This window comes from Ctenocephalides felis, unplaced genomic scaffold (assembly GCF_003426905.1).
Source record: "Ctenocephalides felis isolate EL2017-DRISC unplaced genomic scaffold, ASM342690v1 CF-g0.4_SCAFFOLD_03570, whole genome shotgun sequence".
NCBI classification, from domain to species: Eukaryota; Metazoa; Arthropoda; class Insecta; order Siphonaptera; family Pulicidae; genus Ctenocephalides; species Ctenocephalides felis.
In genome coordinates, this window is record NW_020539724.1 from 16,168,096 (window position 1) to 16,188,268 (window position 20,173).

Below are 20,173 nucleotides of genomic sequence, written 5' to 3' on the forward strand. Positions count from 1 at the left end.
AAATATTATATTTATAGTTAGATAATCAATTCAATAAGTTATTCTACTATTCTGTTCATATAAAGTTGTGGTAGTTCTAAGGATCCTCAATATTTCTTTGGGCAGCTTCTTCTTCAGTCTTCTTAAAATTGGTGCCTCAAGAAGCTGAGTGACTATAGAGTTTGAATTATGTTCTAGTTTATACAAATGTTGATTTTTATAACTCTGTTTATAATTCAATATGAAGATCGTCGTGTATGGTCTTATTGCTTATGAACCATGGATCATCATCTTAATATTTTCGACTGGGCACGTTGCATTAGCACTATGTTGGATTTGCTCGCACAGCCCCACAATTGTATGCCATAAGTCCATACTGGTTTTATTACTACCTTGTAAATTAGAAGTTTATTGTCAATAGATAGAATTAGCATTCGAACTTGGCAAAAAGAATTATTGAAAGGCAGATGGAAACGGACTATTATAGGCATTTATTCCGAAATTTAGAAAGTTCTTGATCATTACTTGTAAGATCTGCTGGTTAGTACTAGGGACATAACAAAATATGCTGAATTAGAAGTTTATTTCATTTTTTATCCCTAATGTGTTCTGGAAGAGTTCGGTACCATGTACCTGGGATTATTTTAAGTTTTATCTAATACATCCAGAAGATTTACTTTGATTGGATTTGGTTCAAACTTATTAGAGATAGATCTATTAGTATTAGTTCAGATACTATCAACCTGGTTAAGTTCTAGTATATGTACTTGTTGTTTATAATATTCACTAAATAATTCTGAATAGTTATAATGCAACGGACTAAATTTTGTAATTTTGACTATTTCTCATGTGTGAAATTGGACATTGCTTCAAAAACAAAAACATAAAGTAAATTTATAATCAGTTTTCTTCCTAAAAGTGTAATAAAAAATAAAAATGTAGAATAACAAGCTGCAGTTTTAGGGCACACAAGCACCTGTCTGTGCAAAATAATTAGTATAATTACAGATCATTTTTAAATGTGTTTGAGAAAATTCTATTCGAAATCGCAATGATTAGATTTAATTATAATTGACAACTTTATTTTTGAAATAAACAGTTAAAAATTTTATCTAAGAAATTTTAAATTCTATTACAACTTTAATGTTTATTAATCGGCTTTGCAAGTGAAATATTTAAATATTATTACTATTACCTTTAATTTAGGATAATAATCTGGAAGACGGGTTGGTTTCAGATGCAGGGTTTCGCATAGATTTCGATGATAGCCCAGGGCGAGTTTGAGGGTAGGTGCCGCACAAAAATGGTCGAAAATCGCCGAAGCCAAGGCGGCCTCTTGTTGTGCGGCCGCCGAGGGCGATCGAATGCCTCGGTCTGCCATGATGTGCTGAAATGGAAAGAGGAAAAAATGATTAAATGACAAAAAAAATATTCCTATAAATAATTATAAGTTAACAAATAAAAAAGCGTGTTTTCTATTTTATTGTATCAGACTTTCGTCATTCAATTTAAACATTTTATATTAGGGTTAGATCATTAATATTATTTTAAGATATTAATTATAAAATAGTATTAATGTTAAAGTATATTTAGCTTATCAGACTTAACAATATTATCTGTATTATTATTCCTATTTTATTTTTGTAATCATTAAGTTGTCTGTATTGGGTGCGCGGCATATGTATTCCAAGGTAATTTTTACCTCTGATCAAGACGATGATTTTTTTTTGTAAAAAGTCAAGAAAATCTCCGATCTATTACTTTTTTTACTTTAAAAAATCTTTTTTTACTATCACAATTATTACTTATCTCAATTAAAATCTCATAATTTCTGTCGTACTATGGCCCTTTTTATCATTTATGACTATTGAGTTTATTCAATTAAATGATTTAATAGGTTTTTCTTTGTATAATTCAGCAGCAATTTGCAAAAATATTTCCTCCTCATCTCTATATAATTATAATCTTGAATTTTAATACTCATTCATATTAAAGTAACTTTTTATTTCGACAAATATGGTATTTTTTTAATAATATTTACTCATAAGGTAATGGATTAATAATAAGACAAATAATGGATAATATCATTAAGTCGATATTTTATTATATTTAGGGTTAGGCTGGTTTATGTTAGGTTGGTTTTAGAGTTTATTTTTAAATTTTAAGTACTATATATAACTATAATATAATATACGGATTGCAGTAGTCGGTCTAGACTACTATATGGCATCATATTTCAACCTCAAATAAATATTTTATCAGTGTTTAGCCAGAAGAAATTTATTTATAATAAAATAAAACGAAACTTATAAATATTTATATGCACACTAATGTATTATCTTTTGGTTTCATTTATAAAATAGATATTTTAAGACTATGATTAATATATTACTTTTAAGTCTGATAAAAAAACGAGAGAAAAGACATCGAGTTAATATTCATAATTGTACTAGCAATTTAAGTATTTTAAATAAATTGGTATAATTTTAAAAAAATCTATTAATCTTTTAATCTAATAAAATCAAAACCAGGATGAATGAAACCAGATCAACATGCGCAAAAGGAGGCTAATTTTTAGATCTAATAAAACCAATACCAGGAGGATAAATGAATTCAGATCAGCATCAGGACGATTGAAAAAATCGTCGTACAAATACCATTTTATTAAATAAGCGTAAATTATACATATGCCAAAATGAATGATTACAAAGATTAATATGATTTAAGAGAATAAACCAACAATATTTTCGATATGAAAACTGGGCTTTCATCCAAAGGCGTTATGTTGTGGAAATTATAAAAGCAATTCAACATTGTACTGGTATGCAATTTACGTAAAGAGTAGTTAGGTATTTCCTGTGCTAGTAGAATTTTATATAATAATAAATCTAATTTCAAGATATATACTCCTAATGCAAATAAAAATATTTGCATAATATTTAAAAAAAAAATAAAAAATATTTTTTTGAATTTCGTTTTAATGAAAATGCTAAATGTTAAACCTTTCAACGAAAAAAATACACTTTTCAAGTTTTACCACATAACAGTCATATTAAACCAACTGTTTGTTATGATTGCGAGTTTCTGAACGAACCCACACAAATATAAGAGAAAGAGAAATTATTATTTTAGATGATTTGTTTATTAGGAAACAAGATACATTCGTTGTGAAACATACAAAAATCTCGACGTGATGTTATAAAATAATATATATTTTAGACATTAAAATCTCTGGCGACGCCATAATTTTCTTACCCATAGTTTAAGAAGCCATGCTCTGGAGAATTGAAATTAAATATAGAGAAAACATATTCACTTTATTCATCCTTTTTTAATTAAATAAAGTCAATAAATTCGAAGTGGAAATTTCAAAATAGATACATTTAATGTAGACTGACTATATATCATATGAAGTGGCAGTGGCGTGTGGATAATCTAAAAATAGTTACTAAAATGTGCGAAAGCTATTTTTAAAAATAAACTTAATACTAAATTGTTATACATTGTGTTCTGCGCAGTGTTGGAAATATTAGTTTAAATATATAAACAGATTTTATATATGGGAACTGACACGCACATTTTAAATACTATTTTGTCAGTTAGGAATCAGTATAATCAAAATCCAAAATTTGTTTTTAAAGAAAATATATGGGTAGTATTAGATAAATTCTAATAATGAAAAGAACTATCAAATATAGATAGGTTGACCTTTGAGTTGCCATCTAAATACTGTATAAAATAAATAGGAAAAGTTCAAGCAGCTCATGAAACGGAAATTCTGTTTATGTTTCATTGACTTCCATTCACTAATCCATATACAGTTACCCCTTAAATAACTAACTCTATTCTTAAATTTTCAAAACAAATTTGTATAATAAATTAATTAACTAACTAACTTAATTGAATGAATTAATTAAATTATTATTAATTAGCTTAGGTGTCTATAAATATTTTTGGCCTATATACACTTATAAATATATAAATTTTAAGTTAGTTGTAATGAAATAAAATTAGGGTTGAAAAACGACTGAGTAGTATTAAACTTTGTTCACGAACTTGTAAGAATATAAGAAAATTTTAATAAAATTCAAGAGTAGTAAGAATTAAAAATGTATATATTAAAATATTTGAAACGTCTTCATAGAACATTTAACGACATATATAACTGTGTCTACTATTTAGAACAAATTACTATATAATTTTTAGAAAAATAATCGGCTTTTCGAGCAAAAGCTAAAATTATTCCTCATTGTGTATAATTCGCAATCGTATTTTAATTTTATAATTTAATAATTATAAGACGTTGAAGCAAATCTTATAGTAACAATACAGCGAATAAGAATGATGTAAATTCACAATTACATCATATTTATATTTACTATACCAGTTTTATGGCATAGAGTTTGAGTAATCTAGAGTATACATATATGCATTTTTATTTTACACTAATATGTAGAATACTAAACGCACAATATCTTTTGCATTGTATTTAACTAACGGATTTTAAAGTATAATAATAAATGTTTCGTACATAGAATAGATTTAAGTTTTTTTTTATTTAATCCTAAATAATCTTTTTTTTATTTCGAATTACTAGTATGGTTGCAGTCACGTGTTACCTTTTTGAGACCCGCCACTTTAAACACCGTTAATTTTTAAAATTATTAACTTATTTTGTTTAAATTTTTTTCTCTACTCTTGTAACGTTGATAAATAAATTATGAAAAAAATGATAGTAAAAAATGATTGCCTTTATTTTAGTCAAATATGACTTAAAATTCATGCCTCTACACTAGACCCCCTTAAGGGGGTATTCTTGTGTAGAGCGATGAATTTTATGTCATTTTTAAAGTGTCGTAAAAGAAAGTAATAAGTGTTTTTACTATCAATTTTTTACCACTTGTTTATTAACATTATTAAAATAAAAAACAAAAATTAAAAAATAAAAAAGTTGAAAATTGAACTTGATAAAGTGGGTGGTCTCAAAAAATTGGCAACTCAGCCTTGACATGATTTCAGCCCTCCTAGGCATCGGAAATGCAAAAAATAAAAAGATTATTAATCTACAATGATGTCGCAATCACCCAAACTGGCGATGAATAAAAATTTTTTTTTTTACAAATTGGCGACTGTTTGAAAAAAAGGGTTTTTTGACTGTTTTTTTTTTTTTTTTTTGAGTTTCTCGAATTTTTTAAAAATAGTAAAGATTGGAATTTGGGGATAATCCTAGTTCGGGCTATAGATAGGTCTATAAACAAGACTCTCTGAACATTTCAAGTGAATCGGTCGATTAAAACTCGAGAAATCGTGTCAACAGTACTGAAAAAGTCTGTTCTGAGAAAAACGCATTTAAAGTTTTGCGTGAAGCCAAACCAGTATGGAGACCGAGTCAGTAAAATGCCTATATCTTCGAAAATAATTCAAATTTTCAAAAACCTTCTCGTACTTATATTCTTAGATAGTTAAACTTTGAAAATATGAAATAAAAAAAAATCGATTTTTTTGAATTTATATACTAGAATGCCCCCTTAATTTGTTGTTAATAATGTGCACACAATAAATAATTACTCTTATAATTACTTATGTTAAGAACTCATTTCAATGGTATTTTTAGGTTCTTCCGGATTCACTGTGGGCTATGTTAAAACAAAATAAATAAACAAAATTACTTGTATTGGCTTGCAAAATTGATCGCAGGGATTTTGATTGTTATGAAGTTTAGAAAACAGAATAAAAAATTAAGGACGCAAAGATGTTTTCTTGCAAACGTAAAAAATATTTCTAAGAGTACCATAGATAAAATCTCATATTTTCACGAAAAAATAGAAAATTAAAAAGAATTTCCTCATCCAAACCGGTGCCAAAAATAGTTCCTCCTATTCATTTCGAATTCTGCGTTCCCCATGCAAAGAAAAGTGTCTTTATCATTTTGTCACGCACTGACCCATATGTGAGCGTCTGCGAAGAAGCTGCAGGTCTATTATTAACTGCAATTCATTTGCATGTAGGTTGTGCAGCAATAGAGAACGAGAAATTCCGCAAACTCTAAAAATATAACAATTTCTTCGCCATTGCTTTCTTAATTAAATTCCACAAAGAAAACATATGAAAACGAGTTTGCAAACGACCTGCAAACAGGTAAGAAAGAATTAACCGACTCTCACTGAAATTGGTATCTTGGTAATACATCTTGCAGAAATAAAGAAAGATCATCAACCTCTGTTGTACCAAATCCAAAACTGAAACTCATTTCACGCCATCTTAAAATTCTTACTTTCAAAACTTAACTACTTCTCATAGGCCTATAATATTTTACGGGGTTCATTTTGACTATCACCATGCAAAGTTTTACTAAAATCCTAGACGAATAGGTCTAAAGTTCTCCTTGTTAGGTTACACCAGTTCAAGTTTTAAACTAGCTGTAAGTGGAATTCTGTCTTAAGACAATTAAGGCATCGTGCCTTAAGGCAAATTGCTGGAACTTCCCGTACCGCAATTCAAAATTCGAGTAATTAAAAATAATCAATAAAAGTTGATCAATGATTTGAAACTTTCAATAGAATTTCGAACCATATTAAATCATTCTATCTTGAATCATTTATTTTGAAATATTTTGGAAATTCTGAACTTTTTTTCAAAGCAATCGTACTGCTTTAACTGCATATACAGACGAAATATCGAAGCGCGTAAGCGCCGCGTCGCCATTTAACGCGTAAACCTTGGTAAGGAACCCATAGGAATGTAAACAAAATTTATATTTATTATTAAAATATCTAATTATTTGATGTGCATATTCCTAATGTTTATTTTTGACCGCCTAATGGCTCATTTTTTTACTTTTCCTCCATATCTCCGAAGTCGTTGCACCTGCCTTTCCAAAAATTTGAACAGTTCTTCTCTCAGTTAATACAAATAAAATGTTTTTTGAATTATTCAAATCGGACAATCCATTCTCTTAAAAACTGAGTTACCGTTTTTGGCACTTTTTGCCCCGTATCTTCGGAACGGCTAGACCTGCCATCGAAAAAACTAATCAGCACATATCCTTATCAATAGGAATCGAATGTTTTTTGAATAATTGAAATCGGTTCAACCGTGTTCCCGAAATCGTCGACGAAAACTTGTATCCGAACATACATATACACACGCACACACACACACACAGACACACACATCCGTATTTTCTAAAGTATGCCAAAATGTTCAGAAACCTCAGAAACGTAAAGATATATAAAAATTTTCATTTTCGATTTTTTTGCGATTACTATAACTTACCCTATGGAATGTTAAAAATATTAAAATGAGATAAAAATACATAGATAAATATATACAGATGAAAATGAAAAGAGTCAGCTTTTTGTCAAAAAATCGCCCCAATACCTTAACTGTGTCAAAGGTTCTTAATCTGATAATATGAGATTATTATAAGTGTGCAAGAAAACAATTCAAAGTTGCTTTTGAAATATCTACATTCTAATTTGATATGAAGGAATAATGATATTTGATATGTGTTCATTTAGGCAAAAACGAGCTACAAATATAATGTAAAGTACATAGTTTTCAGATACTCCAGCATTTAATTAACACCTTTTTAGCTTTATAAAATGGTTTCTAAAGATAATTTATTTCAACTGCTGTATTCCTGAAATAACTTAAAAATACTTTTGCTCAAAATGGAATTAATTAAAATTCTGTAAGCTGTCCGAAAGGATAAAAATCTCATAACGTACGACACAGTTGGTCCGCGTCAGTAATGATTTTACAGAAACATTGCTGGTCGTACAAATGCATGGTCGTTGACATTGAAAGCGAAGAAATCATAAATGCCTTGAGCTCTTATCGGCTATCAGACATGTGATTTTTATATCTTATTTTATTTGAATTCTTAATCTTTTGAAGAAATGCATGTGTCAATCATGGAAAAGTGACAAAAAGCAGGTTAAAAATGTATACTGAGAACCATGATATGAGTTATGATTCGGTGATGTAGAAATCCGTCCGTGATAAGATTATATACATATTAAATATATGTATTTTTATCTTTGCCAATGGTTGATATCCAAGATGATTATTACTACCCGCATGCATTGAAAGTCAAATACTGATTTATTTATTTAAATTGATATAGTCAATTTTTTACTTAGTACCTACTTCCACTAAGGTATGCTTCAACGATGCGCAACTAAATGAAGTTGATCAGGTTTAAATGACGCACTTCCTAATTACATATGTAACTCTCGTATTTATTTAATTAACAATTAACAAATTGAAACAATAGAGATATAAGATCGCAATGAGCATCCACACGTCCATTATTCACAGTTTGTAAATCATAATTAAGATTTATGTAGCATTGTTTAATAGAACCATTGTGCTTTTAGCTGTTATATCATATTGTCAAGATTAGCCAAGAGACAGTTGGATATATAGACTCAAGTTTAGATGAAACATCTCTGTCATAAACAAAGCTTGACTTTGATATGAACATATGTTTTAATGAATATGACAAACTATTGATTGACACTTATTTGCCTGATAAAATCAGAATTAAAAGAGTTATAATACAATTAATGCGGGGGGTGGTGAAAGAGTGCAAATTGTTTCCACTTCTGAATTTAAGATGAAGATTAACCTATTTCCAAAATATCGAGCAAATTGGAGCACAGTAAAAAAAAATCGCAGGGCACACGCTTTTCCCCTCTCCATTTACTGCAATAATTTTGTTGATCGTAGGTTGAATAGAGCACACGTGAACAGGATTTGACAAGTTAATTCACTTCAAATATAAACTTAAATAATAATGTATATTGAATTACTAGTGAGAAAAATGTAATTTAGATATTAAAATTACTAAAAGCCAGCTAAAATATGGTATGAAATTATAAAAATTATATGCAACATTATTGAAGCAATTATTTTGTGTAGAAAAATCCAAGGTGATATTGTACCTTTACCGCGAATGCCTTTTATACCTAAATAAATACATCACAAAGGCAGACGGTGATTTTTTGTGTGATAAATTTGGAAAATCAATGTTTTAGTCGTGATTAAACAAAAAATCATTCACTTATACATTAACATCTACAACAGGTATGACTAAAAATATTGGATAACCCTCGCCATTAAAATAAATTGAGCTATTGGAAATGAATTTGTTCTATAAATAGCAGTGTATAATTTTTAATATACAATTTTATTGAACATATTTTAATATTTGTTAAAAAGATAATTAAAGTGTTAACTGTGGGAATTGAGAATCATCATTTTATTTGAAGCAGTTCTTCATTCAACATCACTCATATACTGGTGTAAATAGTAATTCGAAAAACAATCATTATTATTTTTAGCTGAACTGTAAATATTAGTATAGGATATTAAAAAATGTAGATTTGGGTACAAGTAAACGTCCGTTGAGTCATTTAGTTTATATATAAAATTTCAATATTTTGTAAAATAATCCTTTTTTATATCTATTTAATATAATATTTATATATACATATATATATATATATTATTTATATTAAAATATTTATATTATCAATTATTATTCCGGTTATTTAATTATATATAAACTATTGAATTACCAATAAATTGTTGTCGATAAACGTTTATATAATATTTTTAAAAATATTATTTTCAAGGCCCTATGAAAGTAATTTCAGTTCATTTTCGACCCAGCTGCGTTGAGGGAGGAAACACTCTCACATTAATTTGCTCCCACAATAAGTGTGATAGAAATTTAATGCTTTCACGCTATGAACTTACTTTCGCAGACAAATTATTATTATTAATAATAATAGCTGATATTATAAATAAAAACAAAAAATGATAGGTAAGTAGACAGTTGAAATTGAAAAAGTGTGTAATTTTCTAAACAATAATATGTATTACTCGGTCAAGTTACGATTTTCTTAACAAATTAATTGAAACGATGGTGAAGTGAACCGTTATCGAGCACCTATTAAAATATGGCATGCATGATCGGTCTCCCATTGCGAGCACACTGCACATGCTAATAAGAGCTGTTAGAACAATGTGGAACACGGACCACACCTTTCGTGATCGAGGCAAACGACCTGTTATTCCAAACACGACAAAATCATATGGGATACATTTTGGATGAAAAACATTAGGCCTACTACCTATGACCTAGAGCAGTTGCTAAATTCACTCTCATCATGAGAAATTCGGCACTCAGGATGACAAAGTATGTTTCAGGCCAGTAGGCCTAATGTTAGCTCATACTTGAAGCAGTGTTGGTAACTAGTTTCCACAAGCAACAAGTTATCAATCTTAATAATAAATGTACAATATCGAACAAAACTTTTGCAAGCGAACAATAATTCGCAAGAAACACAATATTTGATTAAGAAACAATTTGGTGATCCAAATAGGAGTTTGGTCATTTTGATGTCAGTTTACAAAACCCAGTTTTAGAGAACCAAAGGAAATAAAAAGAACAGATTCTATTATTATTATACAAGATTCCTTAATAGAGTTACCGGGTTAGATATCCACTTCAAGCAGCCTGTTGTCAAGCAGTGACAACAATTTTTACTTGGAAATATAAATACCAATATGTTTCCAAAGGAAAATAGTCCTTAATCCGGCATTGCTGCACCAATAAAAATATTTCTCTCTATTACAGAAATTGTAATAATAATAACTAAATATCATACAGAGGTGGGTCAACTGTTTGGGTTGCCATCTGTCGAACAGACTAGTATTAAGTCAAATTAGCCAATATATAAAAGAAAACAAATTTAAAAATATATAATCCACACACATAATTCAAAAATATATTGACTGACATATCAAGCAGTCGTGATATCCATTTCCACCTGGAAATATAGATCAAAATATGTTTCCTAATGAAACTAGCCTTTTGTCATCATTGCAGCATCAAATTAAAAATATATCATCAGTATTAGATAAATTCTAATAATGAAAAATATACCCAGGCTAACCTTTGAATTGCCTTCTAAAACACTATCCTTAAGCTAAGGAGAAGTTTCATCACATCTGCTCCAAGAACTGTTAGGCTCTGATTAGTGTTCAAAAATAAGGAGGAAAAAACCTTTTTTCATACCATAAAAGTCTCCGCGCATTCACACCAAAAATTTATGTAAAAAATGCAAGATAAGGACAATTAGTGTTTATTTTTTATGCATCATTACATAAATTTCATTAGATACACCTAATGATAAAAGATATATCAAATACAACCACGACAACTGTTGGGTTGCCTTTTAAAAAAAACTCTCCTTAAGCATACTAAAAAAAAGTTTCACCACAACAGCTCCTATAATTGTTAATTTCTGTTTAACGTTCCAAAATAAGGAGGAAAAATTTTTCTATACGCATTAACACCAAAAATTCATGAAAAAAAATGCAGGATAAGGTTTACATACAGGTTTTTTTTGTTTTTTATGCATGATATCTTTTAAAGAATTCTCCTTAAGCATACTAAGGAAAAGTATCATCACAACAGCTTCTACAATTGTTAAGTTCTGATTAGTGTTCAAAAATAAGGAGAATTTTTTTTTCATACCATAAGAGTGTCCAACTCTGGTTGTTTTACAGCAAATATGTATGAAGATCAAGATTAGGACTATTAGGTTTTATTGTTTATGCATGATGTTTTCATTATATAAATTTCAAAAAATTACGACATATTCGATTTCTAGTCCAACAAATCAGAATGGCAAAAAGTCGATTCATGGTTCTGAATTTTCATTAACCGATAGTCATTTAAAAAATGAAATGGCAATAATGAAATATAAAATATAGTTTTAAAAGATTTAGAATTCAGTAGTATAATCATGTTGGGATCAAAATTAGAGTCTGGTTTTGAATTGAGCTTGTTTATGGCTTTGTGGAAATGGCTTTGGCATTGAAAGCGCGAGGTTCCAGGTTCAATTCTCGCGTTGAATTACCATATACTTCTTCCAATTCCTTAAAATAGCCGTTTTGGACATTGCTGCAATCTATATCACATCACTATTAGAAATATTCACTAATCTCATCACAAAGTGAAGGGATAACCACTAAGTCGCCTTCTAATAATACATATTACATTATACGAATTATATGACAATAGCTCCTAGAACGCATAAGACTAGTAGTTCTAATTAGTGTTCGTAAAATAAAGTCAAAAAAATTATAATTTCTGAAGTTATGGTACGGATCATGTATACATAGCTGACTAAATTTTTGAGTCCAGACACACAAAATATTAAATTCATGACAAACACTTAAAAAGTCGGCTAAAGTCAATTAAATATTCTGAATACAACGATTTTACCGTTTAAAGTACTCTTTTTGATTAAAGTAGTGCACTTAGTATACTAGCGGAATAAATCTGTAGTGTAATTTATAGAACAATGATACAAATTTTATGTTCGTAGAATACATAGTATTTTAATAGGATTTATCTATTGTCATCTCCATTAAATTTAAAATTAGCTAGTGAAGTTATTAATGACAAGAATTCATAATTTTTAAAAGAAACTTGAATAGTAATATTCAATTGAATTGTGATTAAACAGAATGCGGCATAACTGATACAATTATTTAAATATATGAATATCTGACATATATCTAAATCCTAGTACTGTGCATTGTATTTTAAGGCAATTTTACCCAATTATTACAATTTTATTTAAAAGATAAGAGCATCAAATATAAAATAAATCATATACCGATCAATTGATACAGTGCTCTTTCAGTGTTAAAATTTTATATAAAATGTTGCACCAAAAATAAAAAAACATATACTGATCTTTTGATACAGTACTTTTTTAAATCCAAATGTTATTTCGAGGATGTTAACCCTCTATAGGTCCGTATAACTTTCACGTCACATTTCAAAATTATCCATATTTTACCAAGTAATAAGGCTTTTCTCATGAAATGACGCATAAATCCTAAACCTAGTTTTTTATTTACCATTTGCTTACATAATATAGGCTAATAATTACTGTTTTTAGTAAACTTAATTTAGTAAACACCACTTAATTTTTTAAATGTAAAACAAACATTCAGCTCATAGAAAGTTAATAAATAAAACCAATAAATTAATTAGGTGTGTAATAAAGGGTATTCTACGTTTAACATAAAAACATCATGTATTTTTTATCTGCAAAAAAGGAGAATGACTCACAATTCAAGTTTTTTTTGTCAAAACATCTTGACTGTTTAATATTAAATATGTATGTCTTGATCATGTAATTATCACCAGGAAATTATTATATGCAAATGTAATATGTAAGAGTAAACTCAAGCAAGAGAGAAATATCTTCAGCAATTACATATTAAAAATATTTGATTAACTTAAATGCCAGAATTAACAATTACTTCAAATTCTACTATCCGATGTTTATTTTCATTGAATCAAATTGAATCATTCAGAAGTTCAGAAAGAATTAGAAAGCAGATAGTAATTACAGCCCTTTAATCACTGTCAGACTCGATGATCGAGCTGCTAAATATAATAAATAGTTAGGAGACGAGATAATAGATGAGGGTTCCGTGCTATTTAGTCATGTAAGAAAATATTTTAATAATCACCTTGGACGACTTGCCAAGTTTGCTTGAAACCATGCATTTCATCACTCTAATTAGAAAGCAAATATAACAACACAGTTAAAATCTGGAAAATCTCTCCTAATGATACTGATAGCCATAATAAAATTGAAAAAAAAGAGAATTTAATGGAAAATTTTCTTGTGACAAATATTTGCAAGATTTGAAGATAATGATAAAAATCCAAAACTAATTTTAAAAAAAATTACATGTTTATCTTTTGTTCAATAAAGCATTTCGCAATACAGAACAACAATGCTATTGTAAAAAATGCGGAAAAAGTTTAATTTGCAGTAAGACATCAATTTCTTTGATTTAGATTGTTTCCTCATTACTTCATTCATCATATCTGTCACCGAGACAACATTTACGCAAAAGATTCATGGCAATTCTAACGAAGACTTGAAATCGATGTTATCCACACAAAAACGAATAAAATCAGATATGCAAAAATAATATCAGTTCTATGAGATCTATTTACATTTTATATGTATTGCATATTACAGAAAATTGATGCAATCAATTTTAGATGGACAAACTTTTAGATTTAACACCAATCAGGCTACATGATGACTTACTAAGATTCTTAAGCTGATATGGAAGTTATCAACCTATTTGTAACTTTAAATTTAGATAATTAAATAAATTTAATTAGCTTATGGGTAAAACATTATTTCATATCGATTAATTGCATGAATACATTTTTGAATAATAATTTCGAAATATTAAAGTGCTAACAATACACTCTTAAATACTCTCAACAACTAAATAGCAAGCCAATGTTAGCAAATTAAGAACATTTGGACTAATAATGAAGTAAACGATTTTATTCATGAATAAAGTAAAAATTAATTAATATAGTATCTAATAATATTATTAGTGTAATATTGTTTTGAGCAATTATTCATGATACCTTCAATAAAACGTTCTCATTTGCCTTCACTGTACATTTTTATAAATGTCATCCATATACTCCAATGACCTTTCACCATTTTGGCTGTATTAATAATTTCTTAAAATAGCTTGTGATTCTTGCCAAGAATTCCTTAAATGGCTTAGGTTCGTTTTTGGCAAATCGTTATCGCGTAAATATTTATTTATAAAACGTTATTATAGAAACAAAAGAGTGTATATATTCATTATACCAAAAATAAGTCATATTCAATAAACACACATAATAAAAATATCATAAATGTGGTTATTTAATTTTATTAGTTGCAATTGAAATTCATATGCAAAACGTATTGGGTTCATAATCTAATGTTTTTGTTCATAACAAGTTACTACTGATGTATAAAGAAGTCATCAAAATTCAACTCTGTAGATGCATCAGTAGATGAAACATCAATATTCTACATCAAAAATAAAATATTACGAACTTGTTTCTCAGTATCCAAGTAGATACATACCAAATTATTCACCAAGATGCAAAAATGCAAAAATGCAAAATGCAGAAAAAGCAATCATGCCACTTTTGATCAAACATAGAGAACGTCTGGCAAGAACTTCTTATTAACAATCTGAAGGAAAAACTCTTGTCGAAGGTTGAAAAGAAGAAAATCCTTTGGAAATTTGCAATTCATGCCCTAATTTTACTTTGCATAAGTTATTTTAGAAAGCAAGTAACCTCAAAAGAATGAGATACTTAATTACTGGTGAATAATTTATGTAGTCATAAGGTAAAAAAAGCTTAAGTTTGACTCAATTTATTTAGACTAGTAGTATATGGTGTAATCATTTTATAAGATACTACAAGAAGATATTTTTTAATATTCGAAAAGCAAACAGAACTCAATGCTATTTAGATTATATTACCTAAATACGTTATTTTTTGAAAGGCAACCCAAAGGTCTGTATATTTTATTTGATATACATATGTATGTTACTAAAAAGTCTCTAATGCCAAAAAAGGCTAATTTTACATGAAAATTTATTACCGCCTATATTTTCAAATAAAAACCAATGCCACTACTACTTGTTACCAGGCTGTCCAAGTATCGTAATATTCTGGTTGAAAAACCAAAGGGCTAACCAATAAGCTAGGACCATATAAAAAGATTAAATTATGAGAAAAATTCTATAGGAGTAATAAAAATTAATAGCAGGAGAGTTTATATTAGTGCAAAGATGTTTTATACACAAAAATATATATAAAATGAAATAAAGCAACGGAAGTATATTCGACATTCAGTTTTTTGGACCGATTCGGCCGCATAACAGACAAATGTTAAGGCAAGACTATGTTATGAAGAACTTTCCATATTAATTCGTTCTAAATATTGACAAAAGCCATGTAGTTGCTCTGCAGATAAAAAACCTAACCTAGAAACCGCATAAGTGTCAAAAAAACGATGTTAGATAACAGGGTCTTTCTGACTCAGGTTCATAACATATGAGTGATGTTGCAGTTTATGAGATTTTGACAGAATACAGTATGATTCAGAAGCATAATGTATGGAAGTTGCAGCGTAACATGGCCTTGCCATGACATTGGTCTGTTTTGCGGTAGATCGGCCCTTTTATTTTACATCGTAAAATACAGGCGGCATCCGAGTGAAAAGGGTTAAATTATAAAATTGTGAAATTGTCCTCAAATATTCAAAGATGAAAGTAACTATCCATAAACCACAAAAACAGCGTCGATCGCAGTTAATTAATTTGCCTACTTAGAACAAAATATTATCAATTATAAATGAATACCATCAACTTATTTTGCAAAAAAATCTTATTGCAGTAAATGGATGCTTATAAATTTCATAGTTATTTTTTGGATACTTATAAATTTCATAGTTCGTCAAGCAAACTGCATCTAAGACTCACGTGTTTGTTTAAACTGAAAGTTAATCAAATGATTGTTTTTAATTAACACATATCGATATACATTGAATTGTAATTAAAATCTGTAGCGTGATTAGATAATAGAGAATGATAATGAGTTTGGTGACTAATAATGCATGTAAGTAACCATGACTAATTTTCATCGTGAATGAGATGTATTTGCGTCAGACACGACATGTTAGCAACATTTTTGCCCACGCTAGACAATGGTGCCAGATTAGATTTAAAAAAATGTATACATTTATTGAAAAAATTAAATTATTTTTTTTAATTTAGGAATATCGTATTAAATCTAAAAGGTTCTAATTCTAATTAACAAAATAATTATATTATTGCTATTGGAACTACATGTTCTATGAGCTGGTTTGCTATACCAACTAGTGTTTTTCTCGAGAGGAAAACCTAGTAGTCAACCATCCTTCTTTCTTATATATAGATTATATAATATAATATTATATTATAATATAATATAATAGTGTTGGCATATATGTTATGACTTATAACCTAAAGTGGATATTTGATATAATGCTTGATATCGAGCTGGCAGAGGTTGGGATCGAACCCAGGACTAGATTGTGCTAATCCACGATATTAACATTACACCTCGGCGAGATCAATACTTCAACTAATGATGTATGGCATCGTGCCTTAAGGCATATTACTAGAACTTCCCATATCAAAAGTAAAAAAATTTCATGAAGATTCACTCTTCTCTTAGGACTCTAAAAGAAATCGATTTTTGTGATTTTTAAAATTTTATTAAAATTTGAAAAATTAAATTTTTTATACTTCGAAATATTTTGGAAATTTAGATCTTTTCTCAAAGATACCTCGAGATTTCGTAGTAACAAAATATCGAAGCGCGTGGTCGCCGCGTCGCAGTATTACGGATGAATATTGGTACGGAACATTATATAAAATTTATTCTTATTATTAAAATATCCATAAATAATGTGATAATTTGATGTATATATGTTTTATGAACATTTTTGTCCGCCAAATGGCATTTTTTTTACTTTTTTTATTGGATCTACGAAACCGCTAAACCTGCCTTCCCAAAAATTTCATCATTTCTTCATTTCGTCAATACAAATATAATGTTTTTTGAATCACATAAATCGGACGCTCCATTGTCTCAAAAAATCAATTACCAATTTTGGCATTTTTTGTCCCGGATCTTCGAAACGGCTCGACCTGCCTTTGCCAAAAACTAATCAGCACGTCTCCTTATCAATACGAATCGAATGTTTTTTGAATTATTCAAATCGGATGATCCGTGTTCCTGAAATCGTCGACGAAAATTCGTATCCACACAAACACACACACATGCTTACATACATACATACACATACACACATCAATTTTTTCTAAGGTATGCCAAAATGTTCAGATGACCTTAATATGTAAAAATTCTACTCAAATTACATCGCAAAGTAAACAGTATTAAGTCGTACTTATACTTTTTTCTATCGAAATTATTTGGATAAATATTTTTTATTCTATTATGAAATGATTTGTTCAATTTCTTACAGACTCATCAACCTTTTCTTTTAATTTAGCGATATTTTATGAGCTAATTATGTTTTATTTCATTGTATTGCATACGTGAATTAAAAAAAAATTAATAAGTCTCAATACCCACGTAATCTTCTATTACAATATTTATAGCCATTGTTACATGAATATCATTTGTAAATATTGCAATGAAAACGTTGAAAGTGATTTATTTCATTTACATTTAGATTTATAACCAATTTTCATTTGTATATAGATTTATACCAGTTGATTTGTCATTTGAATTTGTAATTTTTTTTATTCAATACTATACTTACAACTGTCTAGTTAAAAACATTCAGTTTTGTGGAATTTACAAATGTCAGCCGTAATAAATTTGTAATGATCGATAAATTATTAATTATAAAGATATAAAAGTGCTCGCAACCAGGTAAAAATTGTCATTAAATCTATTTACTTTATAACTTATCTAATTTAATTAATCAGGGAAGACATCATTGAGTTTATCAACGTGTTTGGAAAAATGCCAAGATGATTTCATATTTTCTTCGTGAGTCATAGAAAAATACGTTAGAAGAAAGAAAACACGATGAACAACAATCTGGCGCAGTGTCAAAATAGTGAAATATTTGTGAAAGACACATATTTCACAAGTTAGTAGAACTATCCTTATATATCATGAAATGAAATCAGTTCAGACGGCCCAACAAATAAGAAGACTAAAAGGAACATGGCCTAGTGATTTTCCGCAATCTCCAAAATGATTTTTTTTCCATATTGCATGGTGAAACTTTGCACACAAATTGAGGCAGCAATGCCTGATGAAGGCTATTTTTACTGGGAAACATATTGCTAAATAGTGGAAACGAATGTTACTACTGCTTGACATCAGGCTTCTAGAAGTAGAAACAAATCTTGGACTACTGATTCTGGTCCAGTCGATCTACCCACTTACCCACGAGTGATCCCTAGAAAAACCGAATTGACTAAAGTATTAATATTTTGTGTTGACATGAGAATGACAATGTTACATCATCATGTGCTTATAAACCAATATTGGGAGCGATTCTGCCGCATAACAGACAAATGTTATGGCAAGGCTATGTTATGAAGAACTTTTCAAACTACATATTGATAAAAACCATGTGGTTGTCAGAAGGAACACCTAACTAGAAACCGCACCAAATAAAAAAAACATCTTAGATAACAGGGTCTTTCTGACTCAGCTTCATAACATACGAGTGACGTTGCAGTTTATGTGTAAAACGCCTGAATGCACAGCGGCAGAATCGGTCCATTATTTATTGATGTTACATCATCTTATAATAATAATAGAGCAGAATTTTAATTCTGTTGCTAAGCATTTCGGTAAGCCCTGATATCAAGCAGTAGTTATATCAGTTACCACTTGAAAATAAAGTCCTGACTCCCAAGTTTTATATTATTTCATAAATTTATATATTAAATGTGTGTATGATTAAAGTGGTGATCAATTAAAAAAAAGTGAAATACTACGTATGAAAAATGTATCTTTGTATAAATACCAGCCAACTCAAAAAAAAATTAGCACAATAAATGCGTTATTATAACTTTTCTTCTTCTACTATTGACCATGCAATTTATTATATCTCATTTAAAAAGTTGTAAATATGAATAAAAATGACAAAAACCGGTTCTCTTGAATCTTGTTGATTCATTAAAATGATCATACATTTAATAGCTTTTCAATTTTAATAACTGAGCGACGGTTGGTTTTACATACTCAACATACTTTAATTCAATATAAATAAAATAGAGAGAAATTCACTTACATTCAAAAAGCAATAAAATTCTCTATTTCTTTCTCTATTGCAAGCAAATAGTTAATAAGTATTATTAAGAAATAATATACTTTGCTCGGTTATCATTTTCCTACTTTCAATTGGCGTAAAGAAAAAATAACTTTGTTGATATGATAATCACTTCGAGTTTATTACTATTATTATTGTTTTCTAGCTGTGATAAACAATCGCAAATGCTAAGAAGGGGGTTTGAACATTCAACATTAGGAGCAATAAGGTTATTGACTGGAGGAAAGGTTCCGTACAAAGCGATCAACTAAAATACAGTATTCATCAGAAAGTAATCTTGAGTTTCGCAAAAAATTGACCCACCCAAAGGTAAAAAAAACTTAAAGAGATTGCTAGTTGGCGTCGATTCCAAAAATTCTAATAGAAGAAGCATAGACCAGCTCAATTTTACAAACAATTATAAATCA

The 20,173-nt window shown here is 28.7% G+C and overlaps 1 protein-coding gene across 1 annotated transcript in view; it reads right to left on the reverse strand.

The window, feature by feature from the left end:
- The window catches only part of LOC113383459 (F-actin-monooxygenase Mical-like), an 85,431-nt gene that overhangs the window by 30,453 nt on the left and 34,805 nt on the right, over nucleotides 1–20,173 (reverse strand). The window contains 1 exon segment of the mRNA XM_026621723.1: nucleotides 1,175–1,366. Coding sequence (XP_026477508.1) covers nucleotides 1,175–1,360 — 186 coding nt within the window. The 5' untranslated portion in view covers nucleotides 1,361–1,366.